The 16,904-nt window shown below is 33.9% G+C and overlaps 1 protein-coding gene and 1 pseudogene across 1 annotated transcript; one reads left to right on the forward strand and one right to left on the reverse strand.

Moving 5' to 3' along the window:
* The first annotated feature begins 4,051 nt into the window (after positions 1 to 4,051).
* On the forward strand, positions 4,052 to 7,222 carry LOC133197970 (uncharacterized; annotated as a pseudogene).
* Positions 7,223 to 10,792: 3,570 nt separating this feature from the next.
* On the reverse strand, positions 10,793 to 11,643 carry LOC133197971 (uncharacterized). The gene is made up of 2 exons (XM_061334130.1): positions 11,459 to 11,643; positions 10,793 to 11,175 (listed from the first exon to the last, which is right to left on the reverse strand). Exons 1-2 carry the CDS (start codon positions 11,572 to 11,574, stop codon positions 10,812 to 10,814), a joined length of 480 nt encoding a protein of 159 aa, XP_061190114.1. The 5' UTR covers positions 11,575 to 11,643; the 3' UTR covers positions 10,793 to 10,811.
* Between the last annotated feature and the right edge of the window lie 5,261 nt (positions 11,644 to 16,904).

Raw genomic sequence — 16,904 nt, forward strand, 5'->3', positions numbered from 1 at the left:
TTTAGCTGTCAGTGTTGCACATAAATGAGAGAAATAAATCAGCGACATTTACATGTGTTCAAAATTGATCAATTTCCAGCAAATGTATAATGTATAGCTATGTGTATAGTCTGAATTTTGTTGGAAAACTCGTCGAACCCCCCACCCCCACACCACCCCCCATTTGCTTGCAATTTATACGCAAAGCTAAATTTTATAGACTCTTAGGGCGATGGAGAATGGTAGATGTTGAATATAACTAAGTGTAAACCGAGGCACCCCAGGAATCCAAGAATACGAGCGTCGAGCCTTTCAACTTTTTATATACAGAAATATTATACCGGTATATAATTTTAAAAGTCCTAATTACAACGACTTTTTTGTTTAAAAGATGTATTCAGACCCACCTAGGAAAACACATAATACACAAAATATACAATCCTGAAACCAAGCGCCTACGTTGAATACACCGCAATATCCATCATTGTGGGATTTTTAAAAGCTTATTAAAGACTCTTTTAAGACACAAGAGAAAGAAGTGCTCTTGAAATATTTTGCCTAACATTGACCATGTTAACAAAATTTAATAGAAACGATATGTGATCGTCTTATTATATTTTTATAGATACTTCACTGATACGAAGTCTTGTTGATAAGCCATTTTAATTTGAAGTTTAGCAAATTACGATTGGCTCGAATTTCCTGTAATTTTTTTTCTCTTCTTCTTGTGTAATGTCTTTTCGAGAATTTTTCACTCATATCGAAAATACACCACTTGACTGAATTTAGACCTATGGTCGGCACTTATGGCCTTTGAGCAGTGAGGATCTTTTTTGTACTAACACCTACTGTGACACGGAACCTCGGTTTATACAGTCTCGTCCAAAGAACCGGTCTTTACTTCCCTTTGTGGATTCGAACTTGCGTCGTATGGATAAATTCGCATAAATGCAATGATGTTAAAAAAAAAAAAATAGAAGCGAGTGCTGCTCATAACTGCAAACTAACTCTTAAAGGAACGTCCGGGCGAAGAGTAAATTTGGATTGTGCAAATTGCTCCAAATGAACGTTTTTCCATAACAACTTCTGGAAATGCCATTTAACACAAATAGACTTTTTTCTATAACTGCAGTATTGCTCTTTCGTGCGGAAAAAAAGTAAACATATAAAAATGAAAAAAAGTAACAGACTTGCTTGATGAAAATATATAATAAATTTCACTGTCTTTGTTAAATAACGACATATAACGACGCCATGTGATGACACAGTCTCGAACCTTCAAATCTATCCTTTTGCGGTTTAAAGAGGCGGATACAAGTTTTATTTAAAAGTGAATATGTATCAACAGCAGTTACACTGTCAACATATTACTTATTCCAATACAACAGACAATTTAAATTCAAAATAAATTTGATGAGTTTCAAATTGCAAACATTGCTTAGCGCTTCCCAGTACTTTCAGTACTTTGATTTATGATTAGTTTTTGACGTTAAATTTGAATAGGAATACATTTTACATAAAAAATAAATGCATATAAATCATTCAGTACAGTTTCGTAGTAGCTACAGTTGATACAGGAGATGAAAAAACCAACACGACAACATTTATTAACTAGGACTTAAGGGTTTTTATTTTACGACCCTTTACTTATAATTCTGGATTGATTAAAGTGAAAATTGATGTTAAGATCCTTTATTACTGAAAATAAAATACAGTTGAACCTTGGTATCTCGAACACGGATATCTCGAATACCATGGTCTTGTCGAAGTCATTTTGAAGTCCCAATTGCTTATTCCTTAAGTATTTTACCCTGGATATCTCGAATCCTCAGATATCTCGAAGTATTTTCTCAGTCCTTCGAGTTCGAGATAACGAAGTTTGACTGTAGCATTCAATGCTAATATTTAAGTCTCCCTTAAGGTACCACACAACTGATTCCGTTACGTTTCGTTCCACAAAGTACCAATAGCCCGTTTGACCTAATTCTCCAAAAAAAAGAAAAAAAATCACTGCGCAGCTCTGTTTAGGCTGCATAAAGGGGGCGGGGCCTAATTTACACGGGAAAAGTTTACTGTGACATCACACAAATATAGCAATTCCTCACAATAACAGAAAATGAAATAATCTGCGAATCTAAACTGCATAAGAGTAATGAACTACATCAAAACTTACCACTGCATTTATTTTTGTCGCCAGTTAAATCCCACACAGCGAGATATAAACAAGTCACTGATCGCAATGCACTTGTCGACATGACGTTATCATTGAAAGTTTGACGCATTTTATATGCAGTGAGAGGCGGATCAAGTATTTTTTTCCACAGTGAAAAATGCATTTTATTATTAAACAGAATATTATTTGCTAATCTTAGGTAGACCATTAAAACAAATATGAAACGTTTGTTTAGTGCCATTATTTAAAAAATATCGAGAGAATGTATTACCCCCTCATGTGTGCATTGGTATTGTTTTTATGACATAATAGTGTAGTGATCTTTATCCCTTTTTCGGATCTATATTGCAAACAAAACTAGGGAAGAAAGTATCAAATTTTAATTCAAAATCTCTGCTTTTTTGAAAAAAAAAAAACATGAACCCTCACTAATTTATATATGTTGTGTGTTCACTCACGCCCCCAATTCAGAAAATAGTACCCGGTTCACTCATATACCGTATAATCCCTTTTAACCACCCCAGGCGCTTAGAAAATTGCAAAAAGGGGGCGGTTATTTTGGTATTCTGTTATAATTTTTTATGTTATATTTTAACTTCAAAAAATCTTTTGAACAAAAAAATAAATTCAGAGAACCACTAAAAGATTGTCTAACTTTCCTTTAAGTTAGGATAACCCATCGAAATTATGCTATATGAAGGAGTTAGAGAATACACAAGGAGAACAAATTTTGTAGGTAACTTTCACTTTCAGAAATACATAATGATTAGGTCGTTCTAAAAATCTTCACTTTCAGGAATACTTTACGTACGAGTTACTCAATAACCAAGTTTCATTTTCACTTTCTTCAAATTATGGCGGACTTTCGGAAAGATTCTAGATGATATTAATCACTATACAGGGGGGCCCTTATTTCCCGACAATTGAAAAAACCTAGGGGGCGCTTATAGGGGCAGGGGCGGTTAATAGGGATTATACAGTATCTATCTTATCTTATACCTGTATTAACCTACAACAATTTTTGCTGAGCCACAATCACTTTTACTGAATTTCACAGGTAATGTTAGTTAAATGGTGTCAAATACTAGAGACAAACCTTGGCAGATCGTTTTTGCGAGGCTAGAGTTGTCATGTGTTTGTAATTCGAATGATGGTTTAATCTTGGTACAGTAATTTTCAGTCAGACGCAGCTCACCATCGCCTTCTTGGAGCATTGCTGTACCGCTGAATAGGTTTGATGGACGAAAATCCTCGTTTTCTCCGCATTTCATCCGCTTTGTTTACATTGCCGAAAAGTAAGATAAGTTATAAAGTTACCTCGAGTTGCTGTTAGTTTGAATTCAATGAAATTTTAGTCAAATTTTATATGATTATGTATCAAGTATATCTCTTAAATAAGTTGCATTGTAAATTTTATTTCCCCCTCTACTAAAAAGATGAACGACATAAGATTCATTTACGTCATTCGGAGTTGCACGGTGGATTCAAAATCGTCAGTCCCATACGTCCTTAGTTGTACTATAATAGTGAAAAATAAATATAAGAAATAGTCTTTATTTTGAATGATATGACTAATCAAAAGTGAATTGTCAAAATCTTTTTTGAACATCAAAATACGTCTTCGCCAATTTTTCCAAATTATCCGACTAAGAATTTTCAAATTCTTCTAATGAGCTGTGGTAGATAAGCATTAGTTTGAATCCGGGATTGAGAACTTGTGAAAATGGATTAACAACTCGTAAAAGTTGGTTTTCTTGTGACAGTTGTGTTTATTTATGTTAAAATTGTTTATGTAACACGTATGTTACGTACATTCAGACACATTTGAGTCGAAATGTCAGTTGAAGTGTAGGCCGTCACCGGTTCTAAAATTATATGTTTTCCAGAGTCAAAAGGCCGGTTCGATTTGCTCATCTAGATACCGAAGGAGAGTCTTCCGCTTTAAGAAAACGTGTTCGTTTTGTCAAAAATTACTTCCGGTAGATCTTCTGCCTCTTCCACCCAGCGGGCAGAAGAGACTGGAAAACAAGATGGCGGAAGATGGCGGGTTAGTTAAAAAATTGAAAGATTTTTTTTTAAATTTATATTATGATCAGATGTTAATTGATTAAAATTATCAACAATATGTATAAAATATGTATTCTTCGTAATGCCAAAACGATAATTAATTCATAAAGTTACGTAGAAGTGAGTTACAGGGTTTCAACTTAGGCTACGGCATGAGTTAAAATAGATAGAACGTTCTATCGTTAAAATGATATTGTCCTACGGACCCGGTGTGGTGAGGGCTTGTCCCGAGACACAGTTAGATTATTCTAACTAGAGTTAAAAGGACAGCGAATGCATGTATCGTGTAAAAAGATATTTCCTTTTTATTTTTTTAATTTGCTATGTTAAAACCATGTTCAGTTGATTTCATGGGTTTTGTTTTAAATTATAGATTCACCAATATTAATGTTACTTTGGGCAACGGGAAACTTGTTTCTGTACAAGTGTCGCCAGAGTTGTATGGGCACTTTACTTCACCAGGTTTTATTTTTTTATATTCTTTTTTACAATTAAAGTAAACACATTTTTAATAAAATTATATGTCATGTTTATTATGATTCCTACTATATATATTTAACGTTAATGAACAATTATCATACTTGGATTTGTTCCTACCAATTAAATTTATCTATTTATATTAAGTTTGCATTCATTTGTTACATAGAATATAATATTTTTAAAACAGATCCTGCTTTAAAACAGTTGGCTAAACAGCTCATCATACAAGCAGCCATGGAGAAAGATACTGAAAGTGAAGCTGAAAATGAAGAATTGCCAGGTATTCTTTTTTTCAGTCATTAATTCCCCTTTTTAAATTGACATACTATCCTAACATCATTTGAATTCCATGACCTGATAACTGGGCTCCTGAGTTTGCTTTCCAAATATCATTTGGACATCTTGTTACAAGTTTATTCAACTAGTTTCCTCTCAAGATCAGTATTATGAGCCATACATTTTTTAAGCCATAATATTTTTATGATAAATGTATGTACTAGGCCATATTTATAATAATGTTTGCTTGCCCTCTTCTGGCACAGGGTAAAAAAAATGGGTCGGTAGGTGGAAAAATCTTTTTTTCTCAGAAAATTTCAACAAACATATTGACAAACGGGAAATTTCAGGAATAAAATGAAAAAAAAAATATCGTAATTCATGGAGGTTGAAAAAAGTTTTGAGTCTGGCCATTTTGAGTCAGTCGGTTGGGAGAGGGCAACCAAACAAATTTTTAAAGTTTGCCTTAGGTATTATTTTTGCTTTTAACTGATGGCCATTTTGAGCCAGCCGGTTGGGAGAGGGCAACCAAACAAATTTTTAAAGTTTGCCTTAGGTATTATTTTTGCTTGTAACTGATTTTTCTCTTGTCATTTTTGTAGACATTCCTACTGTTCCACAGACCCCCGAGAATTCACCGAAGCAATCACTATCTGCAGTTCCACACACCCCTGAAAATTCACAGAAGCAATCACCATCTGCAGTAGTTCCCAATGGCATTTTTACATATGAACACACAGTTTTCATAAATTCAGGGTACAAGGAAAGGAAAACAAAGTTTTTATCGCCCACACACAAGAAAAAAACTGTGGTCAGAAATTACAGAAGAATTGAACAAATGCTTTAAAACTGATTTTTCCGTTGCCCAAGTTGAAGGAAGGTGGAAAACACAACTCAGTGCCTTCAAGCGCCATCAAGCTGATCAGGCTAAGTCAGGGAATGAAAGAAAAGATTTTCCTTACGAAGAAGAATTTCAGGATATCTTTAGTGACAGACATGACATCAATCCCAAGTTTGTGGTTACATCTTTATCCTCGAGCTTGGATAGTGGAAGTTTTACTCAAGATGAGCCCTGCACAAGCTCAGGCTCTGGTGAGCCAGGTATCACTGATCCCAAGCCCAAAAAGAAAAGAAAAATTTCTTCTTCCAGATCTAATTCTTCTCAAGTAATCCATTTTTGGAAGATTATGTTGAAAATCAAAATAAAAAAAATGAAGAAAACATGAAAAAAAATTGAGAAAATGCATAAAGAAAAAATGGAAATATTTAGTGGTTTCCTCTCAGTTCTAAAGAGCATGAAAGATTAAATGTCTTCAAATCTCTGTTATGCATTGACATGTAGGCCCATGAATTCTGATGTAATGATTTGACTTATTTATGCTTTATATGGTCCTTTTCCCTCATACTGTTTTCAAATGGTATTTTATATTAAGTTTCTAAACTTGCTGTATTTTTAAGTGATATTTACCAGTAATTGACTATCCATTCTTGAAAATTTTCTGTAATAGAACTACTGCTGTGTTGGGTGGAACTATTTTATGTGTTTACTATTTTTTTTTTTTTTACAGGATATGCATATTTATGCGACTTGCCTCCAGAAATAATATGCAAAATATTGACATACATTCCAATTCCAGAATTGTACCATTCTGTATCTAAAGTTTGCAGATCCATGAATTGTCTTTTTAAGAGTGGCCTTGTATGGAATTCAATAACTTACCTGAATTTTTTTCAATGAAGGAATGAAAGAGATATTCACTGTAGAATTTTTGAAACTTTTTGAAAATTGTGTTAATCTTACCATTGATGCAACACTTCTGCAAGATTGTGATGTTTTGGGTAGTTTCAAAAATTTGAAATATTTGGATGTCAGGGGTTCCAAAAATGAAAATCTTTGCAATGAAAACATTGTTAAAAATTTATCGAAATGCAAGTGTATGAAGAAACTCTTCATTAGTAGTTTACCAAACTTGAGTGAGGATGGTCTGTTGTCATTATCTAAGGAGATTGGAAAGACACTGAAGTATCTACAAATTCGTAACTCTGTAGAGATCAGGCCAGAAACTTTTTTTAGTTTTGCTGAAAAATCTTAAGTGTATTAAGGCTATTAGTGTGACTCCTTCTGGAGATTATGAAAAGTGGGCAAATGAACATGCTTTAAGGTGCAGTTTTGGACATGAAATACTTGATTTTGTTCCCAAGCGATATCTTGTACATGACAGAGTGTTTTACTCTTTGTTGCCCTAAATGATTGAAAATTGTTCAGCCCATCGATTTATTTTGAGATACTGATGACTCCTCATTGGTAGTAATTTTTCTTCTGAGCAAGTACTCAATGATGGCCTTGACATGTCATTATTTGTGCTTAGAATAAGGTGTGATTTTACATGCCCTTTATTAGATTTTTCAGTGGCTGTAAGTCGCTTCAAGTGATGTTCTTTATTTTTTAAAATGCTAATTAAGCCAATGTTTGATTTTTTTCCCCATTATATTGATCTCACTGTTCTTGTTTTATATATATATATTTTTAGCTCACCTGAGCCGAAGGCTCAAGTGAGCTTTTCTGATCACATTTTGTCCGTCGTCTGTCTGTCCGTCTGTCTGTCCATCCGTCTGTTAACTTTTCACATTTTTGACTTCTTCTCCAGAACCACTGGGCCAATTTCAACCAAACTTGCCACAAAGCATCCTTGGGTAAAGGGAATTCAAGTTTGTTCAAATGAAGGGACACACTCTCTTTCTAGGGGAGATAATTAGGAATTAGTGAAAATTTAGTGGTATCTTTTAAAAATCTTCTTCTCAAGAACCACTGGGCTGTAAAAGTTGAAACTTATGTGAGACCTTCATTACATAGTGTAGATTCAAGTTTGTTCAAAACATGACCCCTTGGGGTAGGGTGGGGCCACAATGGGGGATCAAAGTTTTACATAGGAATATAAAGGAATAAATCTTTAAAAATCTTCTCTTCAAGAACAACTAAACCACGATTAGTCATATTGATACTGAATCATCCTCAGGTAGTGTAGATTCAAGTTTGTTTAAATCATGACCCCTGGGGGTAGGGTGGGGCCACAATGGGGGATCAAAGTTTTACATAGGAATATATAGAAAAAAAATCTTTAAAAATCTTCTTCTCAAAAACAACAAAGCCACAGTTAGTCATATTGATACGGAATCATCCTCAGGTAGTGCAGATTCAAGTTTGTTCAAATAATGACCCCCGGGGGTAGGGTGGGGCCACAATGGGCGATCAAAGTTTTACATAGAAATATGTAGGAAAAATCTTGAAATTGTTATTCTCAAAAACAACAAATCCACAATTAGTCATATTAATATGGAATCATCTCAGGTAATGTAGATTCAAATTTGTACAAATCATGACCCCTGGGGGGTAGGGTGGGACCACAATGGGGGATCAAAATTTTACATAGGAAAATATAGAAAAAATTCTTTAAAAATCTTCTTCTCAAGAACAACAAAGCCACAATTAGTCATATCGATATGGAATCATCGTCAGGTAGTGTAGATTAAAGTTTGTACAAATCATGACCCAGGGGTAGGGTGGGGCCACAATGGGGGATCAAAGTTTTACATAGAAATATATAGAAAAAAATCTTGAAAAATCTTCTTCTCAAGAACAACAAAGTCACAATTAGTCATATTGATTTGCATTCATCCTCAGGTAGTGCAGATTCAAGTTGGTATCAAATCATGACCCCTTGGGGTAGGGTGGGGCCACAATGGGCGATCAAAGTTTTACATAGGAATATTCAGAAAAAAAAAACTTGAAAAATCATCCTTCTCAAGAACAGCAAAGCCTTGTTAAGTCATATTGATATGGAAGCATTCTCAGATAGTGTAGATTTAAGTTTGTTCGAATCATGACCCCCAGGGTTGGGGTGGGGCCACAATGGGGGGTCAAAGTTTTACATAGGAATATATAGGGAAAAAAATTTTAAAAATCTTCTTCTCAAGAACAGCAAAGTCATGTTTTGTCATATTGATATGGAAGCATCTTCAGGTAGTGTAGATTCAAGTTTATTCAAATCATGACCCCTGGGGGTAGGGTTAGACCACAATGGGGGATCATAGTTTTACATAGGAGTTATATAGGGATAAAAATTTAAAAAATCTTATTCTCAGGAACAGCAAAGCCATGTTTTGTCATATTGATATGGAAGCATCCTCAGGTAGTGTAGATTCAAGTTTGTTTAAATCATGACCCCTGGGAGTAGGGTGGGGCCACAATGGGGGATCATAGTTTTACATAGGAATATATAGGGAAAAAACTTGAAAAATCTTCTTCTCAAGAACAGCAAAGTCATGTTTTGTCATATTGATATGGAAGCATCCTCAGGTAGTGTAGATTCAAGTTTATTCAAATCATGACCCATGGGGGTAGGGTGGGACCACAATGGGGGATCATAGTTTTACATAGGAATTATATAGGGATAAAAACTTAAAAAATCTTCTTCTCAGGAACAGCAAAGCCATGTTTTGTCATACTGATATGGAAGCATCTTCAGGTAGTGTAGATTCAAGTTTGTTCAAATCATGACCCCTGGGAGTAGGGTGGGGCCACAATGTGGGTTCAAATTTTTACATAGGAATATATTGGAAAAAATCTTTTCAACAACAGAAAAGCCATGTTGTGTCATATTGATATGGAAGCATCCTCAGGTAGTGTATATTCAAGTTTGTTCAAATGAGGGGGGGGGGGGTAGGAAGGGTCCACAATGGGGGATCAAATTTTTAACAGGGGAATATATAGGGAAAAAATCTTTAAAAATCTTCTGCTCAAGAACAGCAAAGCCATTTGTTATATTGATAAGGAAGCATCGTCAAGTAGTTCAAAATCCAAGCCCCCCCCCCCACCCCCCTTTAAACTTTTCAATACTGAAGTGATTTGTGCTTTTTCCTAGCCAATGTGCTCAGGTGAGCGATGTGGCCCATGGGCCTCTTGTTATGTTTATAAGCATCAAGAAGATGATTGATTTCATTTATTATATATTTTTTCATATAATAAAACAGTTTTTTTTACATGAATTAGATATGCATTGTTTTATTTTAAAAGAAGATGACAGCTTCTGTTTCTATACCAAATTTTCATTGTCAAACTGAATTCTTTAACTTGGTACATTTTTAACATTTAAGAAAATGCAGATTTTAAGTATTAGCCAATTGCCGTGTTAGTAATTGTCTCTTTAATTGACCCTCTGCATCATTTTCACACAACGGATAAACTAATGGAACCTGCTGAGGGTCATTGTCAAAATGCTCATCAAGTTCATCTTGGTTCAGGATACAAATGTTATGTAGGATGCAAGCTGTTATGACAGCCTTGACAACATAAGAAATGTCATTCATTTCTACAAATTGGAGTCGCCGAGATCTGCCTTTCAATATGCCGAATGAATATTCAATGATTACTCTGGTACTTGATAAGATTTGATTGAACTTAATCTGATCCCTTGTAAGATTTCCTCTATTTCTGTATGGAGTATTCAGCCACCGCTTGCACGGATATGTCCCATCACCTAACAAATGGCACTGACCACAAAGAATTGGGCCCCTTTGCCTCAATGGAGAATTTTGAAAAACGCGAGCATCGTGCACTCGCCCAGGCCATCCACAGTAAAGGTCTGTGAATCGTTTATCTCCTCTGCACACTGCTTGAAGAATGACCGAAGAATGTTTTTCCTATTGAAATAATCATTTGAGTGTCCACTAGGTGTTTTATACGTATATGTGTAGAGTCGATTGCTTCAATCACACCAGGGAAGTTCTTTTTTTTTTTTTTTTTTTTTTTTTTTAGCTCAAATTCATTATTTACAGTCTACACATCATTTGGCCAAATCACAAATTTTTGAAGAAAGTATTTTTGGAAAATATCTAACATCCTTCTGTTGTGGGAATGGAATGTTGACTCAGACACATTGAATCGATCTGCAATAGATCGTATAGTTTCTTGTGATCCTATATACCACAGCATCATCAGTAAACCTTTTTCATGTGAAATCTGAGGTCGTCCAGCAGCTGGTTCTCTTAGTAGTAGTTCTGGAATATGCTGAATATTTTCCAATAAAGTTTCAAATGTAGTCTTTGAAATACGAAAGAAGGTCTTGAACGTGTGTAAGGAATATCTTGAAACAACGTCTTGTACAAAGCGTTCTACTTTATATCGTTTTCTTTGCTCCTGTCTGAAAACAGTTAAGGCAATTAAATTACTTGCATATTGGTAGATTGTAGAATAGCGTGAAATAATTCTTTAAGGAAATTATGATTCCGATGACAGGTCTTATAATGTAGAATTATTTATAATTCAAATCAGATAAAGATAAGGTTCAGACTACTGATTCATAATATTACGCATGTTATTACATGTATTTTTCAAATTAGGACTTCATAAAAGCAATAGCAATCACCATAATTTGTGAATAAATAGCATGTTGTGTTAAAGAAAGCTCGATAAAAGTCCCTTACATATTATTGCAAGCTGCACATAGTGTAACAAATGAAAAATCCTCATTTGGTATGTCGAAATCTTCATCGGTCATAATAATCATTGCAGCGCTAACTAAAGTTCGTTTCGACGCCATATTGATTTCAGAAGAACACTGTTCGATTTAACAAGAGAAACCGGAAGTTAGAAGATGACATTTTCCTCTTTTGGAAGATGCAAATCGAACCGGCTTAAAACATGAAGGCTTGCGAAGAGAAGTGGATGTAGGCGAAAGACTGTACACTTCTCTTAAGAAAATGAAATTACATGTACAGTCCCTGAAACGTTCTAATTCCCACTTGAACGGCGAGCGAACGCTGAGAGAACGGTGAGCGAACGCAGAGTAAACGGTGAGTGAACGATGTGTGAACGCTGAACGCAACTTGATGAACGGTAGGTGAACGCTGAACGGTGAGCGAACGCAGAACGCGAACGGAGCGCGAACGCGAGCGCAAAGCGAACGGTGAACGAACGGTGAACGCACGATGAACGAATTATGCGGAATGCCTCTGATCTTTTCTATGCAGTGTATCTAATCAATATTGTATTCTAATGTCAGGCGCAAAATAGATAAATAAATAAATATTCAAAAATTGTCCTAAGAAAGATGAAACATGCACATTAAGTAAAACTATTAATTAAGTTTCTCACAATATTTTCTGCACATATGTATGATGTTTAAATTCAGCTGTTTAATCACACGATTTTGATCGCTGTAAAAACATTGTCATTGTTACTGAACTCTTGAGTTTAAAAGATAAAATCATCCTAGTTGTAAAATAAATATGTTTATTCTTATTTGACAGGCCCGTAGGAAGCAATTTCAGTTTGGGGGGCACAGCCATACGTTTTTCAGTTGACAGTTGAGGGGGCACTACCAAAAATTTCCTGACAAGCAAAGGACAAGATAGGCTAAGACCCCTTTTTGGTCCCTGGTTTTGGGTGTCTTTCAGAATGATGCAACAGTTTATCAATAGAAACCTGTTGTTACCCTTGCCACAAAATGAATATTGGTTCTAAGTTATGGGAAACACAGAGGTCACAGGAAGGTCAGAAAACATGTCAATTTCCGAATTTTCTCATTTTTATGCAAATTTTCATCGATTTTACAGCATATTTTGTTTCAGAAAACTTAGAGCACAAGCTTGCCTATCTACCAAATTTATATATTTTATACACTAGTATCAGATGCATCTTATATATAAAAATCTCTGATAGGCAAACTTGTGCTCTATGTTTCCCGAAGTAAAATGTATCTCAAATTTGACGAAATTCCACAGGAATTGAGGAAATTCGGGAAAATGTCCTAATTCTGCACCCCCTTATGGCCTCCCTGTAAGCTTTGAATCAAAATTAGTGCTGGTTTTAAAACAAGCATCATTTTAAGTTTTTAATTAGAAACTATCATAATTTTAACTGTTTTCTGATTTTACATAAAATAAGGGGCCAGATTCGGCCGTTACCATACCTTGTCCTTTAAAAAAAAAAGTCATTAGACGTTTTTATTGAGGGGGCACAAGCATATAGCATCTATGTTTACTATAGTAATCTATATATCGGCAAAATTATTGGTGGGGGGCCCCGGCCCCCGTGCCCCCCCTCCCCGGTTCCTACGGCCATGTTTGATATATAAAACCATTACAAATAATGATTTTCGAAGAGGACATTACTGACTTATAGAATGAATTACAACGGTTGTACATGTAACAACCATACATGTATTTCCGTGTCAAGGCAATTCCTTGTAAAATAATGAGAAAAAAATTTAAATATTTTTCTACGGTCTGTGGACGTATTGCATGTATACACTCGTATTTTAAAAATTTAATGCAATAATTTATTTATGTGTCTTTTCATTTTTTATGATGATTTATTAAACAGACTTCTACATGAATCTGTAGACAATTCCCCTTGATTATACTCGGACAAGATGATACAAAGAAGCATTCATATTATTTGTTATAGATATTTCAGAACTTAAAATATTTAAGTAATACGTGTCATAGTTTTGATTAAATGAGAGAGAGAGAGAGAGAGAGAGAGAGAGATTCCGTTTTAGACCCCCTTCTTTCGACAAATGCATGTACATGTACACTGTAGCCTGTAATGTTGGAGATGAAATGCTGGTCCAACGTTGGCCCAATATTGTGAAAAGCGCCATTCATCAATCTAAGTTTATTTATTGTAAATCGATGGTAACTTAATAAGCAACTCATTATAAACATTGATCTAGTATTATATTAAATAGAAAAAAATCATGAAACAAACTTTATAAGTCTGTGAATTGCATTTAGTAATTTTGTATCTTGGTAAATTCCATATTTAGCATCACTGAATTAAAGTGCTGTGTTTTAGAGCTCCAAATAAATAGGTCAGTGGTGAAATTCACTGGCTCGGCAGCTGACTCATCGGTATCCAAGGAAACGGGGGCACCGTGTAATTCATGGACTGGAGGCATGGAATGGAGTTATGGAGTGGACTTTGGAGTGGAGTTTGGAGTCAAATTTTGGAGTCTAAGATTTTTTTTAAAAACATGAATGGAAAAGATGTTCAAGAAATTGCATTAGTATGAAAGTCTTTAATTCTTTGTTGGCTGTTTCATGTCTTGTAACTAAACAGATTGACAATTCATAGGTACAATGACTTAATTAAAATTTGTAAGTTTCTGAAACTTAAGTAAGTATTTGTAATTTGAGAAAATTACATCAGTATTGAATAGACAGACATGATACTGACAAGATAACCCCTGTTTTTTAAAAATGTTTGGAAACTGTTGAACATAATTAATCAACAGATATAGTCGGTCTTACTGATTATTTTAATACGGTTAAATTTGACGTGTTAACAAACCTGTCAAGAGCTATTAGGTTCAGTGTTTAAAGCAATTTATATGAACGCTTTTTTTTCAATATATACACTCACCTATTCATTACCTTCCATGTTAAATTAAAAAAAAAAATTAGTTTTAAAATAAGTTTTACACTTTATACCACTATTACATGAATTAACTTAACAGCATGCATACATTAAAATTATTGCATTCTTTAGGAGTTTATATAAATATTATCATCCCTTAACTAACATCACAGTGCATTCCTTCCCATTAACTTCTAAATTGATAAAATTGTGAGTCACCAATGTATTTTATTCATATTACAGTATCATAATATTATTTAATTATTTAAGTAAATTTATGTGAATTATTGATAATCTTTTTTTAAGTCACATTTTAAGATACAAAATTGATGTTTGCAAATCTAAAGTAAATTATATAGAGAGAAAAATCATCGGTCTTATTCTACAAACAACCTTGTAACAATATATTCACCTACATTGTTCAGCTGTGTGGTCAAAAACATATAAAAGTGTTAGCAGACATAACAAAGATGTGACAGAAAGCTAAAATTTAGTTCAAAGGATTTTATCACCTTCCAATTATGTGTTGAAAGCTATGGTGATCATTATTTATGTAACAGTTAAATTTGATTAAAACATAGAATAAACTGTCACTGTTTTAGATAACACACTTTTTGACAATGAGAGTGAAATTAATACCCATGACCTTATCTGAAAGAACTTGCGGGAATTTGGTGCAGCCACTGTATGTACCACATTAAATCTGTCAAGAGGTATTTATACAAGAGAATGCAGGCAGTGTTAGGCGATTGTAATAGACCCATTTATTCACATCAGTATGCTATTCATTTAAGTACAATAATTATGGGTAATTCATTTTTGAAGAAAAAGATTAACTTCAAGAGTTGGACCAGAAGATTAATCTGTCTAAATAAAAATTAACATTAATATAATATCAATCCTGAGATTTAGGTAATAGATAATGTGATCTTCGACAGACTTGTTCTAACAATCAATATCTTAAATGAATATTTGTTAATATATCAACTCCTAGAACATAAGCTTTCAAATATGACTGATACAATGTCTTTCTTAAGTACGTATCGTATAGATTTGGTTGTGAAAAAAGCTCTGATGGATGTTACAAAGAAATTTGATTAATAATTATTATGAAAAGTGGTCAAAATTGATATTTATTAATAATTCAAATAAACATTAAAAACGCATACCACTAGTTTACTTCATAATATATTTTTTATACCCCGCCATGAATATGGCCGGGCCATATAATGTTTGTCATGTCTGTCTTCCGTCCTTCTGTCCTTCTGTCGAGCTTTGCATTAAGGCTCAGTTCAAATCTCAGTTTCAAAGAAACTATTCAAGATATTTTTTTGTAAAACTTCACATGTTGATAGGTATTGGTGAGAGCTTTTCAATTGCGTAAACATTTTTTGACCTTGACCTTTCCTTTGACCTTGACCTCACTTTTCTTAAATTAGTCTTTAGCTCAGTTTTAAAGAAACCATTCAAGATAGTGTAATCAAACTTCATATGCTGATACATACTGATGTTACCTTTTCAACTGCATCAACATTTTTTGACCTTAACCTTTCTTTTGATCTTGACCTCACTTTTCTTATAAATAGTGTTTAGCTCAGTTTTAAATAAAGAATTCAAGATATTTTCATCAAACTTCATATATTAATACATGCTGATGAAAGCTATCAACTGCATCAACATTTTTTGACCATGACCTTTTCTTTGACCTTTGACCTCACTTTTCTTAAATCAGTGTTTAGCTCGGTTTTAAATAAACCATTCAAGATATGTTTATCAAACTTAATATGCTGATACTTATTGGTGAGAACTGCATCAAATCTTTTAACCTTGCACTTTCCTATGACCTTGACCTCACTTTTCTTTAATTTGCATTTTGCTTAGTTTTAAAGAAACCGTTTAAGATATTTTTATGTAAGCTTATGCACTTAATACACTTATACACAATCTGGTGAGAATTTATCATTTTTATCCAATTTTTTAGATTTCAATTTCAATTTTAAAGAAACTTTTTCAAGATATTCACTTCAAACTTCATATACTAATACAAATTTTCATGTTGCATTACTAATATACACTGGACGGGATATTCATGTCCTATGGACATATTTCTAGTTTTAAGTTACAGAAATATAAACTAAAATGTTCATCTACACTTTTCCAAGGAACACATGCATCACTTCCAATAGCAGCACGGGGATATAATAAAACTGCAGAGTTGTCACCTGAAGAATTTTGTATCTTTATTCTATACGTCAGTACGACAAATTAAATCTGATATTTATACCAAGATTGATCAATGTAAAGCTCACATTCAGTAACTCTTATTTTGGGGGTATTGCAATAAAGAATATATTTGCTTAAACAATCGGAAAGTCTCAGGCCAAAGGAGCAGAAAAATACTTTGAAATGAATTACGGTATATCAAACGGGCATGAATGACACCACTTAAACAAGTAGAAAGAAACATTATTTGTCTGTTTTTGAGCAGATTTTCAGGTGATTCAACAAGAT

This window comes from Saccostrea echinata, unplaced genomic scaffold (genome assembly GCF_033153115.1).
Source record: "Saccostrea echinata isolate AGI-Se365-2 ecotype Australia unplaced genomic scaffold, CSIRO_AGI_Sech_v1 ptg000032l, whole genome shotgun sequence".
NCBI classification, from domain to species: domain Eukaryota; kingdom Metazoa; phylum Mollusca; class Bivalvia; order Ostreida; family Ostreidae; genus Saccostrea; species Saccostrea echinata.

Bases quoted from the DNA above. Each gene is read 5' to 3' on its own strand.
- LOC133197971 (XM_061334130.1), bottom strand. From the start codon at position 11,574: ATGGCGTCGAAACGAACTTTAGTTAGCGCTGCAATGATTATTATGACC. The intron at 11,176-11,458 runs GTAAGGGACTTT...AACTGTTTTCAG, and splicing joins TGTGCAGCTTGCAATAATAT to ACAGGAGCAAAGAAAACGAT.